Source organism: Argopecten irradians, chromosome 13 (assembly GCF_041381155.1).
Source record: "Argopecten irradians isolate NY chromosome 13, Ai_NY, whole genome shotgun sequence".
Lineage (NCBI taxonomy): Eukaryota > Metazoa > Mollusca > Bivalvia > Pectinida > Pectinidae > Argopecten > Argopecten irradians.
Window position 1 is genome coordinate 27,480,129 of NC_091146.1, and position 20,820 is coordinate 27,500,948.

General features: G+C 35.4%; 1 protein-coding gene across 2 annotated transcripts; it reads left to right on the top strand.

Annotated features, from left to right (window-relative positions):
* Window positions 1-1,820: 1,820 nt before the first annotated feature.
* LOC138305435 (zinc finger protein 85-like) lies at window positions 1,821-13,592 on the top strand. 2 transcript variants are annotated; one of them, XM_069245659.1, is made up of 10 exons: window positions 1,821-1,922; window positions 3,814-3,886; window positions 5,064-5,229; window positions 6,538-6,666; window positions 7,592-7,671; window positions 9,452-9,602; window positions 10,326-10,402; window positions 10,658-10,861; window positions 11,312-11,582; window positions 12,013-13,592. In XM_069245659.1, the coding sequence occupies exons 2-10, from the start codon at window positions 3,878-3,880 to the stop codon at window positions 13,491-13,493; spliced, it is 2,568 nt and encodes an 855-aa protein (XP_069101760.1). In that variant the 5' UTR covers window positions 1,821-1,922; window positions 3,814-3,877; the 3' UTR covers window positions 13,494-13,592. The 2 variants fall into 2 exon arrangements, with proteins under 2 accessions (XP_069101760.1, XP_069101761.1); XM_069245660.1 differs by having other exon boundaries at window positions 5,064-5,170.
* Window positions 13,593-20,820: the final 7,228 nt, after the last annotated feature.

Below are 20,820 nucleotides of genomic sequence, written 5' to 3' on the forward strand. Positions count from 1 at the left end.
AAGTATATACGTAGTACATAGAGTATGATTTTTTATCGTTTTTTTTTGTTTTTTTGTCTAGACCTCTAAAACGTCTAAAAATTGTCTTGAGACGCCCTGGTAGGTCCATAATTTATTAATTATATAAACTTTAACTAATCCGCCGATTCCTGTGTCAAAAACAACAGCAGATGAATTAGTATTTTTCTTCAGTTTCAAAAGTTACTTACTTTACACAATTGCTATCGTCAGATATTTAGATAGTTAATTAGATATCTACTATGTAAATCTCTGCTATCATTTCAAGATAAAAAATAGTGAAAATAATTAATTGCTCTCCAAAAAAAACATAGGCACTACATGTATAAATATTTTATCACGAAAAAAAAAACCTTTAGGACATAAGTATTTCGCCGCTAACGTTTTCAGCCCTTCTTGGCATCTACAATGTATCAAGAAAAAAAAACTGTATACATGTACATATGTATCCTATAGTGCCCACTCTTTGACATTGTTAAAACGACCAAGTCGTCTAAATTTGAGAAAGTATTCATTAAAGGAGCGGATACTCTCTTCCCGAAGCCGTGGTTACGTCACCATCAATAAAAAACATTTGAATTTCGCTTGGCTTTAAACATGAGATAGATAATACTGAACTTATTAATAGTCGGGATGTATAGTATGATTAGCGATCTGGATATATAGGCATTATGCCTCCGTCCAGTATTATTATTACTATTATTATTATATGGAATGAAATACTGATTGCGCATGCACCTAATGAAAATATTTTTATGTTAATAAGGCTTATACATGTGCATATATATATACGATTAAACACCAATCATTGTTGAAATGACGAGTAGGTCTCGTTTATGCGGCTGTGGAGCATCTTTAAGTTACTATAAGGGGGGGGGGGGGGTATATTGTAATCGGGTTGTGTCTGTCTAACTGTAGACACAACTTTGTCCGGCAAAACTACTTTACAGAACCCTTCACATAAAGAGTTGAGTAAACTTATGTTGGGGTTCCTATGGGATGGATCAGAAAAAATGGCGGAGTCTAGATCTAGATATATATATATAGGAAAGCATTTTCATCTCAATTATAACACCTAAATTTTTAGGAACACTGAACATAAGAGAGAAAAAACATGCAGATTTGTGAAAATACACTTAAACTCTTAGCTTTCTTTAAAACATTATTCCCACTATGTTCAGATGAGTCATTGACATTCTAACAGTGAATATTGTACATGCCTTTGTAAAGTTGAAACCGGTCAAACCATCGCTCCTACTACATATTATTAACGCTATCTAGCATACATGTAAGAAATGGTGTTAGCATACAAAAATCACTAGTTTAAACGGGTCTTCAAACTTTTAAAGTACATGTAGGTAGATAGCCAAGGGAAAATGCCTACCGGTATATAGATAAACCGGGTGTTCCTTTGCCGTCAACAAAGATAATGTATAAGTAAAGGAATAAGCACGCTGATGGTGGTTATCGAACAGTAAGTTGAAGCGACCATAATTATGTTATAAAAATTAAAATAGGGACCTGGCACGAAAATTTTTAACCAATAGTATAATATATATATACAAGTATGTATACTGTTTGTTTAAAAAAAATCGTGCCAGGTCCCTGTGTTTTATTATGCCAAAAAAAGTCTGTTTAGGGTTACCCGACCGACCCTAATTTTTTACCCCCGACCCTGATTTTTTCCCATTTTACTACGATTTTTTTTTAAAAAGCCGGGATTTCGATCTCAGACTACGATTTAATTTTATCGAACGCACCGACTTTTTCATCCGGGTATTTAAACATTTTCCCGCCTTCCAGATTCAATGACGTAGACATCTAGCCTAAGTCTGAGAAGTCTGAAAGACGATTGATTGGATTGACTATTCGCATTTTCCTAGCCTTTAGTTTGCAAACATCGTGTAAGTATGTAAAACAACGTTCCTTTATCCGATGTATCAAACATGTTTGAAATTCTATGAAAGAAAAGTGGGCTAGCAATGCATATATTTATCATTTATTATTTAACGTGGTCGGCTGCTAGCTTCTGGACTCTTGCTAAATGGAAGCGTAGAAGTCGAAGAGCGCTAAAAGACTCGTAGTTTACCCCATTAACGGTGAAATACATTTATTTAGTGTTGCTCAGTCGAACATGTTTGGAATAGCAACAATGCATAGGGCAGGCCTATTTATTATTTAACATGTCTTACATGGTCGGCTGCTAGCTTCTGTAGTTTGCTTGTCCGAGTTTTACGGCCCATCGACAGCAAAGACAAGTCATGCATTAGTTTTAAAGATCAAAATAGAAGATGAATAATGATTGCATCTAAAAGTAAAATATCAGTATTTATAAGACATATGGAAGTAAGAACAAAAACACAGATGGTTAAAAAAGAAATAGTTTTGGTTAAAACACACTTGACAACTCATTCACAATTATTTGTTGATGAAATGATAAAATATTGAGTTGAAATTTATGATGATAAAATGGGAAAATCTTATTAAGCTTCTGTAGTCTGCTACAACTTTTAAACAATGAATGGATGCATGCAAGCTTTTGTCTGACACTTTATGTGAAACTGAATCCTTCTGACTCAGTGATTTTTCAGGGCATTTTGGGAAAAAAAGTTTTTGTAACACTAACAAATTGGGATTTTTTAACCTCAAAACGAGCAGTCTTGGGGAAAAGTTACCCATTACTGAACATGGTATTACAGGTGATTAGATATTGTAAAACTGTAAACTGTTTCATTTTATCAGAAACATATATACAATATATATATTTCTGATTTTATCAAAAGGTGACAACAATTACAACAGTTTCAGAGTAGTTTGTTTTTAGATTAAACAATGAGGGTGGGTGAGATATCCAGGTATTATTCGTTTTTAGCTCGCCTATTCGAAGAATAGGGGGAGCTAATGTTGTCACCCTGGCGTCAGCGTTGGCGTCCCATTTCACGTTAAAGTTTTTGAGCAAGTTTCTGTTTCGTCAATTGTTTAAGCTTTAGTCATCATAGATGTTTATGATTTTATTTTCCTAATGTGTATGGATGCTGAACGTGATAATACAACCAATTTGGGGTCCTTTAGGGGGTTTTTGAGTCTTGTTAATTTGTTATATTTACATGTTAAAGTTTTGGAGCAAGTTTCTATTTTGTCTATTGTTTAAGCATAAGTCATCATAAATGTTTATGATTTTATTCTCCTACTGTGTATGGATGCTGAACGTGATAATACAACCAATTTGGGGCTCTTTAGGGGGTTTTGAGTCTGTTAATTTGTCATATTTCCATGTTTATATATTAAATACTTGAACATCAACTTCTTCTGAATAGGCGAGCTTTGCTGTTCTCCAACAGCTCTTGTTCAGAGATTTGATTTGGGAATTTTTCATTGTAATTGGGAAAAAATAGGGAGGGGTTGGCTTTGGGAATGGGGTCGTTTACCGACCCAGTTATATAGGGAGAAAAATCACTGTGACTCCTTCATTAAAACATTTTTTTAGTTGTCTAATGTCTGTGATTTGAAAATAATTCTAATTCTATACTTATAAATGAATGCTTAGTTATTAAAATGATTACTTTGTAGCTTTATAACAATATGAATAAAAGGCTTTAGAACTTTGTTTGGCTATTTTATTACAATACGAGCAAAGATGAAAATAGAATTAATCTAATCTTAAGAAGTAAATGAAACAATCCTAATGATAAGCAAAATGGTACAAATATATCATAGAAAGGTCATCACAAAACATACTGATTCTTCATTTGATGAATGATCTTGCAATTTATTTTCTTTTGTCTGCATGTACAGATTATCCAGAATCTAGCTGTGTGTTTGGTTTAATACAAATCTGAGTAGAAGTCCCTGAACAATCATGGCATCTGTAAGTATCTTTAGATAATTCTTCTCAAATAAAATGGGGTCCATAAACAACTGATTTTAATTTTTATAAGGGCTGTTGCGAGAATGCAAGTACCCAGTTACAGATCAGGTTGTGGAAGACTATAGCATCCAGGTTCAAAAATGTGTACCAGGATATCTGTGAAAAAGGAAACATTCTAACCAATGTCCGGGCTGCTTTTTGATTGTAAACAGTTTCACTGGTTCGACCAAGTTGTTCATTTATGAATTTAAGACGTAGCTTGTGATTTTGTGCTTTTTTCAGAAGAGCCTTGACAAAGCCCTTAAGAGGCCTATATCAAAAACTGCGGGTCCATCATTTTATACAGATGGACCCGATCCAAGTAAATAAAAATGTCATTCTTATGTACTTCCTGTTGCTCATGTTCAGGAAAACCATCTGTAACTTACATGCTGGGATTTGTCAGCTTGTTACATAGTGATTGTCCAATGTTAGTTACCAAATTACCGATCAATGCTTAAAAATAGATACAACAATTATAATATTGTTTATAATTACCCAGGGGATTTTCACAATATAACAATCATTGTGCAGGGATCAATCTAGGTTTGAGGGGAAACTACCCTTTTTCAAAATAGGGGGAAAGTTTGGCGAAATATAGGGGAATTTTAATCTTCTTATTTTGGTCCAAAATTATATTCATTTTGATGAAAAAGTACTGTAAAACAACTAATTTTATTTTTAGATTTAGTTAAGCAAGATTTTAAGCTCAATCATGAACAATTTGAGTTTATCATAAAATATGCATAGCTGTATGATAAATATGAAGAAATTTGCAAACAAAAGTCTAAGAAAAATAATGAAAAATAAGTCACAGGGGAAATTTTGTTACAAAAACGGTAATTTTTTTGCTTCAAATGGGGATTTTTTTTAAATATTCAGAGGAATTTTAGGCTAGAGGGGAATTCATTCCTTGAGGAGAAATTTATCCATAAACGGTAATAAATCAGAGCTAGATTGATCCCTGTTGTGAAATTAGCATAAATTTCCCCATTATGGTAAATTTCCATGTACTTGCATTGTTTACAGAAATTTTAATCAGATGGGCTATACAATATATCGTTTTACTATAATTGTGGTCATTTGCAGGACTTTGTGGAGTGAGCTTGCTAAAGTTATTTTGTTATGATATTTTCAGAAATTCCCTGATTTTGGTATGCAGCAACTGGACTTCTCCAAGCTGGACAAACAAAATGACAACATTGATGAATTCTTCACTAAAGCACAGCTGTCCAACATGTCTGAGTATGAAAAGCTGAGATTTAGGAACATGAGGAAAAATTATGAGATGATGGCATCTCTAGGTATTCCATTTTCTGAAAACTGCAGCTAAATGTAAAATAAATGTGAAAATTTTTTATAGATTAAAAAGTCAAATCTATAAAATCACTGACCGACCTCAAGGGCTAGTATAGTGTTTTATATGTCTTGTTTCATTCTATATCAGAACTCAGGTGACCGTTAAGGCCCATGGGCCTTTCGTTTCAATTTTTGGGTCGAATATAGTAGGGGTGAAACGATTCACCGAAGATGGCGGTGACCCGCGATTCTTTACAAAAGTTTTGTTCACGGTGCGACTTTCATTCCGTTTCAGTTCATTCCGTAAGCTCCGGAAATAAGTGTAACCAAAACAAAATGACGGCCACCGGTCAGGACAAACAGGGCAATAATTAAACTTATTTTGAAAACTCCTTGCTCGAATTTAAGATTTCAGTCTAACTTTACCCAAAACAGGGTAATTTACATTAAAATCGGGCAAGTCTACACCAATTTTCACTTGCCCTAGAGCATTATTTTACTGGTCTCGGGCCATCGGACCTGGGATATTTCTTGCCCTGACAAAGCCCACACACAAGACATTTATAAGATCTGAATGACGGAAAAATTTAAAGGTAGTGTATGGAAACATTTTGGTTTTTCGTGCTGATGAAGATGAAAAGGATAAAAAATTAACCATTTGCTGTTTATGCTACCAGGAGGTTAGTTACAAGAGCAGTAATACAGCGAATATGACACTTCTGTTTAATTTTGTTGTTGTAATTAATGTAACCTTACATCAAGGACAAGTGTTTGTCATTCATTCGAGGACAAATTGTTTGTCATTCTTCTAGACAGGGTCAAGTATTGCGATACAAATTGTATCGCTGACAAATAATGTGATATGTATTGTATTGTGAGTAAAGTGTATCGTTTCACCCCTAGAATATGATAGATGCAATTTCCTGCATTCAAGTTAATTTGGGTACTGAATTTGCACTTTTCTTCCTCAACAGAAAACAAGCAACTTGCTGGGCTCCTGAGCTTTGAAATATTGGCAGTTTGATAATTTTACACTGTTAGTGTCAAACCCAGAACATTGAGTCAGTCTAGAACAGGTCTATCTAGTATATATTGTGTGATGTGTACTGACCTAATCTTTATAGAAACAGCAATAAAAAGGGCCAAATTGAAATCAATTCAATATTTTATTTTGGAATTAATTTTTTGTTACATCGCAGAAAGTTAAAGGGAATTTATTTTTGAATACACATTAAAATTTTTTATTTTAGTTTTTTAGTGAATTGAAACCCTTGATTATACCTAAGCATCTATTTGATTTATGTTCATTCAAGGGTTGCCTGCCATCAAGCCAGACTTCATGAAAAGTCGTAGAGGATGGACAAAAAGGAAAAAACCAGTTTTGTCTGACGACAGCGATGATGAGTGGACTCCTTCTTCTGAGAGGAGGAAGAGCCAAAGAGGTGATATTTAGAAAGAGTTGGTCAGGCTACCAGAAACACAAGTATTTCTTTGAACGGCCTTAAGTTTTTGTCCAGTTATTGTACCACCATCATCTGTCTGCTGTGCTTAAACAAAATTATTCAAATGACTTGGAAGGTACAAGATATTGATTTTGAACCTTTTAACAAGCTGATATGAAATTGTTCAAATGACTGACCTTTACTTCGTTCAAGGTCATATAGGTGTCATATGTTAAAATCTTTAGATGACTTTTTGTCAAAAACCAATAGGTTAACATGTTTGTCATATTAGATTATTAGGCTTGTAGTATCGTATTATGCTTGTAGTATGCAGTCCTACATCCTTGATACTCCAGGGGTTCCAATCATTTACAATCTCTACACCCCTGGACTATCTCATAGCAAAACTGAAGGAATCTCAGTGTAAAACATCTGAACCAATCACAGGCCTCCAAAGGCTTCTCATTAGAAGACTACAGAGAAAGCGATGCCCAACTTCAAAGCCACACAGTCAACCACAGTGTACCATTATCAGGTTCTTTTGATATACATCAAAGAACTGTCTACCTGTACGTCTGTTCTGTTAATTGCCACCAGTTTTACTATGAGATGGTCCAGGGGTGAAGAGATTTTAAGTGATCAGATCCCTGTGGTATTGAGGAATGCAGGACTATAAGGCTTTCAGATTTATCTATATATATATACATGACCTTGACCTTCATTCAGGATCACAGGAGTCAAAAATACCTGAGAATCTGAAATCTTTGAACTCCATTTTGTCAATATTATACATTTAAATTTAAAAAGTGGAAACATAATACTTTGTGATGTGTGAGCTCAAAGCTGGATAAAAATATAAAGTCAAATCCTTTGGTTGATCATGATGGAATTTTTACTTAAGTTGATAATGGATTGTGTGTTTAAGATAAAAGACCAGTTCCTCAGTTCACTTTCCCCATCAAACAAGAAGCTGAACCACTACCAAAGAAAACTACTAGACAGAAGGTAAGTAAATCAAAACTTTTCTGAAGTAGCTGTTGGAAACATACACAAAACATTCAAGGCATTTATTTGGATGTTACTTATCAACTGGCAAAGATTAAGAACAAATTTACCTAAATAATGTCTGCAAGGTCAAAACCTTTTGACCAGTTTTTTTTTTAAAAAGTATAAAGTTCTTAAGTCTTATTTTGCCATGCAATTTCTTGCCTTGGCCAAACTGCTCTGGTAAACTGCTATAAGGTCTATAAGCAGTCAATGACAAGCAGTTTCACTATGATAAGCAGTCACTGACTGCTTGCAAATATAGTTCTGCCCTGCAGGTAGGGCGTTAGAATAGTACCTGCTGCCCCTATTGCATGATCGTAAAAGGCGACTAAATTTAGGATCTTATCTTTTCTCTTCTTCCTAACTGACTTTGTCTTCCCTAATGCCTCCCTTGGCACCGCCTCACTTTTGGCCTTGAGTTGAGTGTTTGCCCCTGTGAGGAAGGCTCTGGGTTCTGTCCCCTGGCCGAGACACACCAAAGTCTATAAAAGTGGTAGTTTCTGCTCCTGCTTAGCGCTCAGCATACAGGGAGTGGGACGACTGGTTCGCCCGTTGTCAGTATAATGTGACCGGGTGGGGTGTGTTGCTTGGTGTCTTCAGTGATATAGCACTATAAAAAGGGCAACAGTTCCACTATATACAAGAAGACACAACATGAATATACCACAGTCTCCCAAAACATGCACCTCGCACAACATACACGCAACACACCACATACATGGGAGGCTGTCCTTACATGACCATAGCTGTTAATAGGACGTTAATTAATCAAACAAACAAACAAATATAGTAAGCAGTTCAACAAGCAGTTTCAAATCTTGTATGGTGAAATATTAGCAGTTTTCAGTGACTGCTTAAAACTGGAGTGCTGAGAACTGCCTAATAAATGCTTAAAAATTGTGGGATGCTACAAAACAGCCTAATAACTGCTTATATTAGCAGTTCAGTTTGACATTGGTTGTTATATTTGGTCAAGGACATCATAAGGGAATAGGATTTTACATTAATGGTAGCTCTGGACCCTAATCAATGGAATTCATTCATATCGCTACATTTTGTACTATAGACATAAAGTCTGTAGTTATTGTACAACAAATTTGTTCATTTTTAGGGGATCAGATTTTGCATATTATATGGTAGCTCTGGTATCCTGGGATCAGAGGGTCAGGAAAATAGAGTAACTCCTTTCAAACAGTACGGGTCAAAATTAGTTGATGGATTTACACCAAAGGTGAGAAATACCCTTAGAAAAATAGGATAAGATTTGGCATGAATATAATTCTCTAACACTTTCCCCTGCTGGGGAGACAAGACATTTTGCATAAGTGATGATCCTGATCCCCGTATTTAATGGGATCAGGGGAAATCAAGGTTTCATTTAATTTACAATAATAATTCTCTCATGAAAGGGACCAAGTGTATCTCAAGTCAAAAATGATTTTGCCTCCATTACCTGTCAGATGAATGGTATCCATTTTATGAGAATTAATTGATAAAAGCAAATTATTTAAAATATCTCAGCTCTTTGAAATGTGGTTTTTGGCCAGTATCATTTCAATAATCCAGGTGAGTGATACAAACCCTCTAAGCCTATTAATTTTATTGTGTTTTATGAATTTATAAAGAGAAGAATTGTTCATTATAAATTCTTAAAACACAAATAATTTCAAGACAACCTAGAAATTTGACTGATTACAGTCTCTAATGATAACATTTAACACTGATTTATGTGCCATAGAGAACAGAAACTATAACGAAGCCAGAACAAAAACCTGCATCTAAAACAAAACCAGTGAGTAAGGAGCCAACGCACACATATCCATTGAGGCCTGCCTCCTCTGCTGTTAGCTACATGAAGATTGAGGTGCCAGATGATGATGAATTTCTTTGTAAGTATGGAAAATTTAGAACTTATCAAAATTTTGATAATAAGTCCCTGGACAAGGAAACTATAGAGGGGATGGGGAGGCTAGGTTTTGCATTATGTCCATCTGATCGACTTCTCTGGCTTGCTCTAATATAATAAAGCTTACTTCATACTTATTAGTATGTAGGTCCATCTTGCGTACCAAAACCAGGTCACTGTATTTTTTGACCTTTAACCTCAGTCAAAGAATAAATTTGTTTGGGTTCTATATGGAGGCTTTGAAACTTATACTTGGTATGTGGTCTACTTTCAGATGGTAAGTCTATCACATGTATACCAAAGCGGCTGCTCACAGTGACTTAACGGCCCACTAACTTTCCGAAAAGGCTTTTAATTTTCAAAATGGAAATGTAATAGTGATCGATAAAATTATTAGCTTTACCGTTAATACAATACTTATCATCATCCTCTGAACAAATTAATTAAAATTAAACAAATGTTAATTTTCATAGCAAAATGCAGGTTGTCTTATGTTTCCCGCCATTGTCTTAAATACCGCGCGTTAGTTGACTATCACTATGGCAGTCGGTAAATCACTCACATATACCAAAGCCTGCTCACTGTGACCTTAACTTTGATCTTCGTAAAAAAGAAGAGAAAAAAATCTTGTTTAGACTCTATCTCCTTTACTATGATATTTAAGAACATCAAACGTATATGTTATTATTATATTGTTTGTATTTAGATTGTGAGGAGTGTAATAAGGAATACGAAGGAGATTGTCCTGTACATGGACCGTTGAACATTGTTGAGGATACTCAGGTATAAATATATACATTTATATGCATGTATAAGATGAAATGGTCACAGACACCTTTATAATAATTCTTTCTTGGAATGTAATATTTCATAAAGCACTTAATTAATTTTCAATGAAAAAAATACCAGACTTGGAGAAAAGGACCATTAGATTTTCATAATTTATCGATACATAAAGATTTTCATTATCATTGCATGCTCTAGGGAGAAGATTGATGGATGATAATGGAGTTTAATAACATTTCCAAATTAATTCAGATTGTAGATATAAAACTGAAGGAAAAAGACAGATCGCTTCACACTTTGCCTGTCGGCCTTTCTGTACGGGAATCATCAATACCAAATGCAGGTCTTGGAGTTTGGTCAGATCACGAAATTTTAACCAGGACAAGATTTGGTCCATACAAAGGGGTTGAAACACAGGATTTAGACAAGGCCCATTCTACTGGATATGCCTGGCAGGTAAATCACTGTATCACTGTAATGAAAAATAGGAGATGTCTTAGATGATTAAATGAAAAGAAAGTTTTGAAACCCAGGTAAAGTACTCTGGCCATGTGATAGAAAGTTAAACTTCACAGTATCAATTTAACAACTATGTATACCAATGCAAACTTTTGCATATGGATCCAACTTTGATTGAAACTTAGCCATTTATATGTTTAATATATCATTGGGAAAAAAAAGCTCTTGTTATTAGTTAGAGCTACAAATTGGAATGGATTTAAATGATAGAAATGTTTTACGCAATCTTGATGTGTGAATTAATGGATTTATAATGCATGTGACAAGTCATTGCATTATGTTTATGCAGAAACTGAATGGATAGTATGGGCAGGGTGAATGTTTTGTATGGAAAATGCACGGTATAATGAGGATAATCTGTATTTATATTAGGTAACCATGTTTCAGATTTATGAAAATGGTAAACCAAGCCATTTCATTGACGCCTTTGATAAAGTCCACTCTAATTGGATGAGGTATGTGAATTGTGCCAGGACAGAAGAGGAGCAGAACATGACTGCCTACCAACACAAGGGCCAGATATATTACCGGACTCACAAAGTCATCCAACCTGGCAGTGAGTTGTTAGTTTGGTATGGAGAGGAATACAGTGATGAGCTGGGCATCAGGAGGACTGAGGATCCAATGGAGCTAAAGCCATTCACTGTCAATGGAACAAGTATGTAAAAACTAGGACAATTCATAATATAGAGTTCTAGATTAGTTATTGATTATAATAAAGTTTCTGTTGACTTATTTATGACCACCTTTTGTCCAGCATCATTTGTCGTTCGCGTCTTTCTTGTTTCAATTTCTTCTCGTGCAATTACAATGTGGCCCGCATAATTGATAAGAGTCTGCATCATTCTGGGCTAAAGGGCTACATAAGTTTTGTACAATTTACATTGTAGTTAATCAAGATCTACTGTAACTTCTAGTTCTTGAAATGTTTGCAATGATGTTGTTTCAGAAATACTGCTTGATAACTCATAATTAAATCCATTTAGAATGGGAGAAAATTTGACATCCACTTATTATTTAGTGGTCTATTAATCTAATAATGCTAAACACCATGAAGAATTTTATTTATCTGACTTTTTCTTTTCCAGAAATGTTCCGATGTCCTTTCTGTGGGAGGTGCTTCAGCTCAGAGAAATGCATTCTTGGACACAGCAAAATCAAGCATGGGATATCTCAGTTTACAATTAGCCTGGCAAAGAGATTGTTGAAGGAAAAGAATGGAATGGACATGGGAAAGGAAAATGCATTAATTTTAAACCGGAAAGATCTGCATGCACAAAGCAAAAAGAACTTTAAAGGAAAGTGTAAAGAAGAGAAAGAAAACATCATCACAAATGGGCAATCAATCATCAAAACTGGTGACCATACAAATGTAGGAGCAGTTTTCTCTAACACTAAGGATCCATTTAAATTGTTCAATGAGGCACTAAATCAACCAACACACCTCAGGATACAAACAGGAGAGAAACCTTACAAATGTGATGTCTGTGGTAAGGGGTTTAATCAGACACAAAACCTACAGAGACACCTCAGGATACATACAGGAGAGAAACCTTACAGATGTGATGTCTGTGGTAAGGGGTTTAGTGACTCACGTAACCTACAGACACACCTCAGGATACATACAGGAGAGAAACCTTACAATTGTGATGTCTGTGGTAAGGGGTTTAGTGAGTCAGGTGACCTACAGAAACACCTCAGGACACATACAGGAGAGAAACCTTACAAATGTGATGTCTGTGGTAAGGGGTTTAGTGATTCGCGTAACTTACAGACACACCTCAGGACTCATTCAGGAGAGAAACCTTACAAATGTGATGTCTGTGGTAAGGGGTTTAGTCAGGCAGGCCCCCTACAGACACACCTCAGGATACATACAGGAGAGAAACCTTACAAATGTGATGTCTGTGGTAAGGAGTTTAATCAGACAAAACACCTACAGAAACACCTCAGGATACATACAGGAGAGAAACCTTACAAATGTGATGTCTGTGGTAAGGGGTTTAGTCAGACAGGTGACCTACAGCGACACCTCAGGACACATACAGGAGAGAAACCTTACAAATGTGATGTCTGTGGTAAGGGGTTTAGTCAGACAGGTGACCTACAGAAACACCTCAGGACACATACAGGAGAGAAACCTTACAAATGTGATGTCTGTGGTAAAGGGTTTAATCAGACACAAAACCTACAGAAACACCTCAGGATACATACAGGAGAGAAACCTTACAAATGTGATGTCTGTGGTAAGGGGTTTAGTCAGACACAAAGCCTACAGAGACACCTCAGGATACATACAGGAGAGAAACCTTACAAATGTGATGTCTGTGGTAAGGGGTTTAGTGATTCGCGTAACTTACAGACACACCTCAGGACTCATTCAGGAGAGAAACCTTACAAATGTGATGTCTGTGGTAAGGGGTTTAGTCAGACAGGTGACCTACAGAAACACCTCAGGACACATACAGGAGAGAAACCTTACAAATGTGATGTCTGTGGTAAGGGGTTTAGTCAGTCGGGTAACCTACAGACACACCTCAGGACTCATACAGGAGAGAAACCTTTATGATATTAATATAATGTATTTGATATAGACTATAGAATAATATAAATAACATGAATTATACAGCAGTGCTTTCAATATATATACAAATATGAAGTATTTATTTAATCACAATTTAATGAAATTTTCCTTTCAAAAGTGTAATATTTATATCTACTTCATGTATTTATTGATATATAATAATACCTATCCCTGTGAAGCATGACAATACATGTATGGACTAAATAAATCACATAATGATTAGAATACTAAATAAAATCTTTTCTTTTGTGAACAGATCCAATCCACACTGATTAAAATACAGATCCTTATTATCACTACGCTTGATAGTGGATCTGAGAAAATCCCATTAGGGGTCGATCAGGTCCAGGTGACCTTTGGAAATGGCCAATCAAATTGTTATTTTAATTTCAGGGGACAAGATAGTTTGATAAAAACTGTCAACATTATTTTTGTTTTCGTAGTCATCTCGCCCAAAGAGCACAATAGAGCTAATTGTATATGTATACTGGGATGAAATATCGTTTTCAATTGATGTAGCCATGTGTAGAAAATGTATTTGGTATGAATTCCACCTGGTGTAAAGGTCATCTGGACGTGACCCCTATGGGATTTTGTCAGATCCTCTATTTAACGGAGGGTTATAAGGATCTGTATTTTAATCATATTGAGATCCAGTCAGTATGTCTGTTTCAGAAATGAAATGAACACCTAGTGATGATAGCAGTTGTACAGATGTTGATTACTGAAATTGACATCTCCTTTGGTAGAATTTAATCAATAGTTGTCCGACAGATTGTAGTTTAGGCATAATAATCTGGTAAATAGATATTTTTCTTTATAATAAAGTTTGAGGTTTTTTTTCATGTGCAAATAAGTTGGCAAAAATAGAGGAATCAGAAAAATGAATTTGTTGCAAACCTGTATGAAGCAGAAACATTAGAGCGATGTCACAAAATTGCTTAAATTAAAATTGCAATGAAGAAGTACTTCAAATTAAATGGCTGGAAAAAAAATGGTTTAATAACAGTATGATCGAGGTTGTCGTCGGGTCTGTAATATGCTTGCTAATAGATAAAAGGCTACTACAATTGTTAAACCAATGACGTTGACTTTCATTAAAGGTCACAGAGTAAAAAAAGCTTAAATCTTAAACAACTTCTTGAAAATAAATAACAGTCCTAGAAACTTGATATAGCATACTGGGATGAAGAGATACCAAACTTAAGTTTGTTCAAATAAAAGAACTTAAATCATTCAAGGTCACAGGGGTCGAATAAGCTAAACTATTTCAATGACTTCTTGCCGATAACTATGAAGCCTATATGTAGAGACTGTAACATGCTGGAATGAAAGACTTAAAGGGACAATTCAGTAAGGCTTCTTCTTTTACATAACCACGACGCAAAATATGACATAAATGTATTGTTCTACATTCCTTATGAAACATAGGACAAGAAATATTGACAAATTTCACGACATTGTTAAGCATTTTGATTGATACCATTGAAATATCAAATTGTTGATCAATACAATTAAGCAGGTACAATTTGTACGCTCACGGTACCCTTACCCGAGCCAAAGTCACATACGTTAAACAAATGCAATACATAACCACTGAGGAGTTGATGAAATTATATTTCGATTTGGTTTGTTTATTTTTACGTCCTAATAACAGCCAGGGCCATGTAAGGACATGCCAGGTTTGTTGGTGTAGGAAAGCTGGAGTACCCGAAGAAAAACCACCGACCAGCGGACAGTACCTGCCAACTGCCCCACATAGGATTCGAACCTGCATCCCAGAGGTTGAGGGCTTGTGGTAATATGTTGGGACATCTTAACCACTCGGCCACCGCGGCCCCATATTTAGACAAGAACATGCATCTAATAATGTAAACATCCTACTGTAAGAGACAAAAATTCTTTATTACACTGGCAAGAGCCAGTTTGTGGCATACAAGACATCCGACCACAATGTGAAATGGCGGACTGCAATCGAGTTTAACACATATCATCACTACAGTGAACTTTTCAGGCATATCGCAGTAAAACCAACTATTCTAATTTCTATTAGAACTGGTTTGTTTCCGAAAATTTTAATGTCCTTTGTAAGTTTGGTCAAATGAAATACTTTAACCTTCATTCAATGTCACAGGAGTCATATAAGCTGAAATATTTATATTTCTGGTCAATATTAGAGAAACCTAGTGACTTTATGCTGGGCCGGTAGCATGCTGGGATTAAGGGCACCCAAGGTCACATGGTTCAAATAGGCTACAATCTACGACTTACTGTGTGCTTAATTTCTATTTTTAGGTCATCTGACCCAGAGGGTCATGATGACCTATCATGCATCGTCTATCGTCGTGCGCCATGCGTACATTTTCATTCAAACGACTTCTTCTCAATAACCGAAAGGCCCAGGTACTGATATTTGGCCTGTAGCATGCTGGGTTCAAGGGCTACCAAGTTTGTTCAAATGAATGACCTTGACCTTCATTCAAGGTCACAGGAGTCAAAAAGTCTAAAATCATTAAACGACTTCTTCTCAAGAACCAAAAGGCCCAGGGCACTCATATTGGGCCTGCGGCATGCTGGGATGAAGGGCTAGCAAGTTTGCTCAAATAAATGACCTTGACCTTTATTCAAGGTCACAGGGGTCAAAAAGGATAAAATCTCAAACAACTTCTCCTCAAGAACCAAAAGGCCCAGGGTACTCATATTGAGCCTGCGGCAAGCTGGGATGAAGGGCTACCAAGTTTGTGCAAATGAATGACCTTGACCTTTATTCAAGGTCACAGAGGTCAAATAGGCTAAAATCTTTTAATGACTTCTTGTGAATAACTAACAGGCCTAGAGACCTGATATTGGGCCTATGACATGCTTGGACGAATAGCTACCAAGTTTGTTCAAGTGAATGACCTTGACCTTCATTCAAGATCACAGGAGTCAAATACGCTTAAATTTTTAAACGACTTCCTGTAAATAACTAAGAGGCCTATAGACCTTATATATATTGGGTCTATGGCATGCTGGAATGAAGGGCTTATAAGTTTGTTCAAATGAAGGACCTTGACCTTCATCAAGGTCACAGGGGTCATATAGGCTAAAATCTTTCAATGACTTTTTATGAATAACTAAAGAGGCCTAAAGACTAGAGGATATTGGATTTGTAGCATAGTGGGAAACAAGGGACCTTCATTCATGGTCTAATTCATCAAGTATATCATAAACTGAATATCTTCTAATAAAAAAGTTCTTTTGTATTGCCTTAATTGTTTGCCACTATTATATTCTTTGATGTGCAATATTGTGCCAATAGTCAGATGACCGTTAAGGCCCTAACGACCCATTGTAAGTTATATTGGATGTGGGTTATTCAAGTTGTCGGCATTCGTTCATCTGTAAAAACCCATGCAAATTTTGTTTTGGGGCAGATCGGACAAGATGGCTGATGAGCAGCCATCATGGAAATTAATTTTTAGGTCAAGTGACCCGAAGGGTCGGGAGACATATGGTCATCATGCTTGTTCGTCATCATGTGCCGTTTGTAAAATTTTCAATAAAACGACTTTTCAATAACCGAGAGGCCTAGGGTACTGGCGTTTGGCATGTAGCATGCTATGATGAAGGGCAACCAATTTTTAAATGTTTAAACAACTTCTTGTGAATAACTATAAGAGGCCTAGAGACCTGATATTGGGTCTGTGACAAGCTGAGATGAAGGGCTACCAAATTAAAATGAATGACCTTGACCTTCATTCAAGCTCACAGGGGTCAAATGGGCTAAATCTTAAATGATTCCTTGTGAATAACCAAGAGGCCTAGAGACCTGATATTAAGTATGTGACATGCTGCGATGAAGGGCTACTTTTCCTAATGAATTACCTTGACCGCCGTTCATGAGTCAAAGTCACAGGGGTCAAATGGGCTAACATCTTTAAACAATATCTGGTGTATCGCTAAGAGCTGCTGAAAGACCTGATAATATAATGGACATCGTATTAAAGGGGTTTTCTTAGAAAGTACGTCAAATGTCTTCTGCAGGCTCCCATATCTCCACTGTAGAAACATATTATGCTCACATAGAAAAACATTTATTTTCAGGATAACGAAAATGGTTTTTTTGGTGGCCGCTATATAATTATGTGGCAACTGCCACTTAATTTATCTGGCTGCCGCTAAATGATATGGCGGCCGCCATATAAATATCTGACAGATAATTAAGTGACGGCCGCCAAATAAAACATTTTCGTTATCATGTAAAAAAATGTTTTTCTATGTTAGCGTAATACGCTTCCGTACTATGCCACAGCTTGCAGAACATTGAAAGTTATCGAGTTTGATTTAAAACTTTAAATTTAGAACAACATTTAGAAATCCAGTGAACTTCCTCAATACTCCAAGGGTTATCTCATGGTAAAACTGGAGGCAACAGAAGATACAGAAGTAACGGTTCACTGTGGTTAACTGTGTTGCTTTAAATTTGGGTGTCGCTCTCTCTCTGTAATCTAAAGGAAGTTTTTTTTCTCCTAAACTGTCTCCAGTTTTACTGTAAGATAGTCCACGTGTCATTATTATTTGTCGTTGGCACTATCTATAGAGGACGAAGTTTCAATGTATCAATTATAACCATTTTACCAGGTAAGTGTTTTCCAGTCATCTACTATAAATCAAACAGCAAAGACTACAGAGGAAGCAATGTTTATTAATTTCATTTTTCAATAGGAGTGATCTGATAAAAACTAATACACATGTAATGTATAATTGTCCAGTAAAAATAGGGAAAATAGAGGCCTAACCTCCAAATAATTGCAAAAGAATGTGATTATGTGTTTTCTGCTTTTTGGGTTGGAGCATCTTAGTATCCTAACATGGAAAAAGTCGCTAACAATCATTTGTTCGGAAAGTCGTTTTTTATACGAATCAAGAATAGACAAACTTTAGTTAGTCTAAATAAGTTGAAGAAATGATACAGTCAATGTAAGAAATAATGAAGGTTGCAAACAGTATTACGTACGATTTTTTTTACGATTCTTTTTATATGCAGATATTCATAAAATCTTAAACTTATCAGTATTATACAATTATGGACTTTTGTGCTGGTGAACATGATGTGGTATGAACATCATATTTACCAATACAAAAGTCCATAACTGTTTTATTATATGGTCAGAGAAAGTAAAACAAAACAAAAGCTAATATTCTGAGTTTATTCGACTTTAAATAAACCTGTATAAATATATCAAAACTGAGATTTGACTAAATATTTCAATGATGTCGTCTTGACTATGAACAGTATGTGTTGTTTACAATGCCTGCATGTTTCATTTAATCATAAAGGATACGGAATAGTATTTTTGGCAGGTAATTTCTATTTTACCCGAATAAACTTATGTGAACAATGAATTTACTAAAACGATTTGTACTATACCTTTCAAAATCTATATCATCTTTTCTCTTTAAATATGCATGATCGGCAGAAGTTTACATTATCTCTGTCGCTGGAAAAACTGCGATAAAAGAAAACCAAGCGGTCGCTGTCGGCCATCGTTTGTGTGTACATGTTTCGCCGTCATCAGACAGATTGCGTTGCAGGTTATGACGTCATGACGTTTGTTCTGGGGGATTTCCATTCCCGCTATACCGATATTCACCGGAAAACCAGTGTACATGGGATTTTGAGAAATGGTTACGTGTATCGATCAAACCAATTGGAAATTTGTTACGATAATAGAAGTTTATGTTTCACGTATTTGATATCAATGCTTGACCGATAATACTTTCGTCAGAAATAACTAGACCTAAACCTGTCAAGTTGACTGATCGCGCCAATTTGAAGTGTTTTGATATCTGGATATTGAACGGAACGACCTTTTCGGTAGCCAATATTTCAATAAATTAAAAAAACAGATGCTTTCAAATAGATTATATCCTTTTTTGTGTATATTTAGTTTTTTTTAATATTTGTGTAAATATGAACACATTATCTAGTACATGTAGTAAACACTTCTAAATTGGCTGAATACCAAAATGTTGCTAAGTCCATAAATCTGCAAGAAAAAAAAATCTTAATTTTTCTTCAAATTCGAACATGCTAAATTCGATTGCAACAATAATCCAATCAGAACACAAGATGGTAGCCGATGTTTGTAGCTTACATTTGTAGCAACTAATAAGCGGAGAAACAAGCAGCTGATTTTAATCAGGTTAATTTGAACAGTGATGATTTTCAGCAATAAATCGACATCGAACTTCTGTTTTATTTCATTATCTTATCGAAAATTATTTAACCCAGTCCGGTTCCATTATGAAGCTTCATTATGGTGGTAATATCGGCCAAAATTTTGCAATGTGGTGTGTCACAATCGTCGTGCGTCGTGCGTCGTGCGACGTTCGTTAACATTTCCTTGTGCATGCGATAACTTGAGTAAATATAAACCGAGCCTAATGAAACTTTGTATGTAGACTAACATTGGAAAGATCTCGGACGAGTTCGAAAATCAGCATGATTCAACAATAATTTACGGAGTTATGCCCTTTGTAATTATGATTATTGAATCTTGTGAACATGATAACCTGAGTAAATATATATGATCCGAGCTTAATGAAATTTTGCATAAAGACTAACATTGGAAATATCTCGAATAAGTTTGAAAATAAGCTTGAGTCGACTCTTAACTTATTTATGGAGTTATTGCCCTTTGCAATAATAATTATTGAACCTTGTGAACACGGTAATGTGAGTAAATATGCACCAAGCTTAATGAAACTTTGTATGTAGACCTATTAGATGTATGTTCCTATTTCGTGAACAAAAGACATCAGTTGGCTAGTAAATTACATAACTAATTTGTATCAAATATCAGGTGACTGTTAAGGCCCATTGGCCTCTTGTTATATTTCAACTTATAGGCTTGGCGAATTTGAGAAGTTTAGTCAATTTTGCACTTAATGGGGATTTGATCGACCTCACGTCGTTTATACTAGTAGTATTTGAGAAAAGCACTTTCCCAAAATTTTAATTTGTGGCACTTTATTTTCTTGTATAAGACAAAGTCAGATATGTATGAAAAAATAAGAAAAAAAAAAAAAACATCTGTTGCAATTGTTTTGAGATAAAACTCTTTATTGGACTATAATTGCAATGTACTTTGAGTACATGTATCTCGATCGATCAATGGCAACAACATAGCATTGTATGGTCAATTACAGAAGACTTTATCATAACTTTTCTGAATATGTAAGGAACGCTAGAAATTGCTATTTTACACAGTTATTCCATGCATACCATTGCCTTTGTCACAACTCTACAGGATTTTCTCGTTTTTTA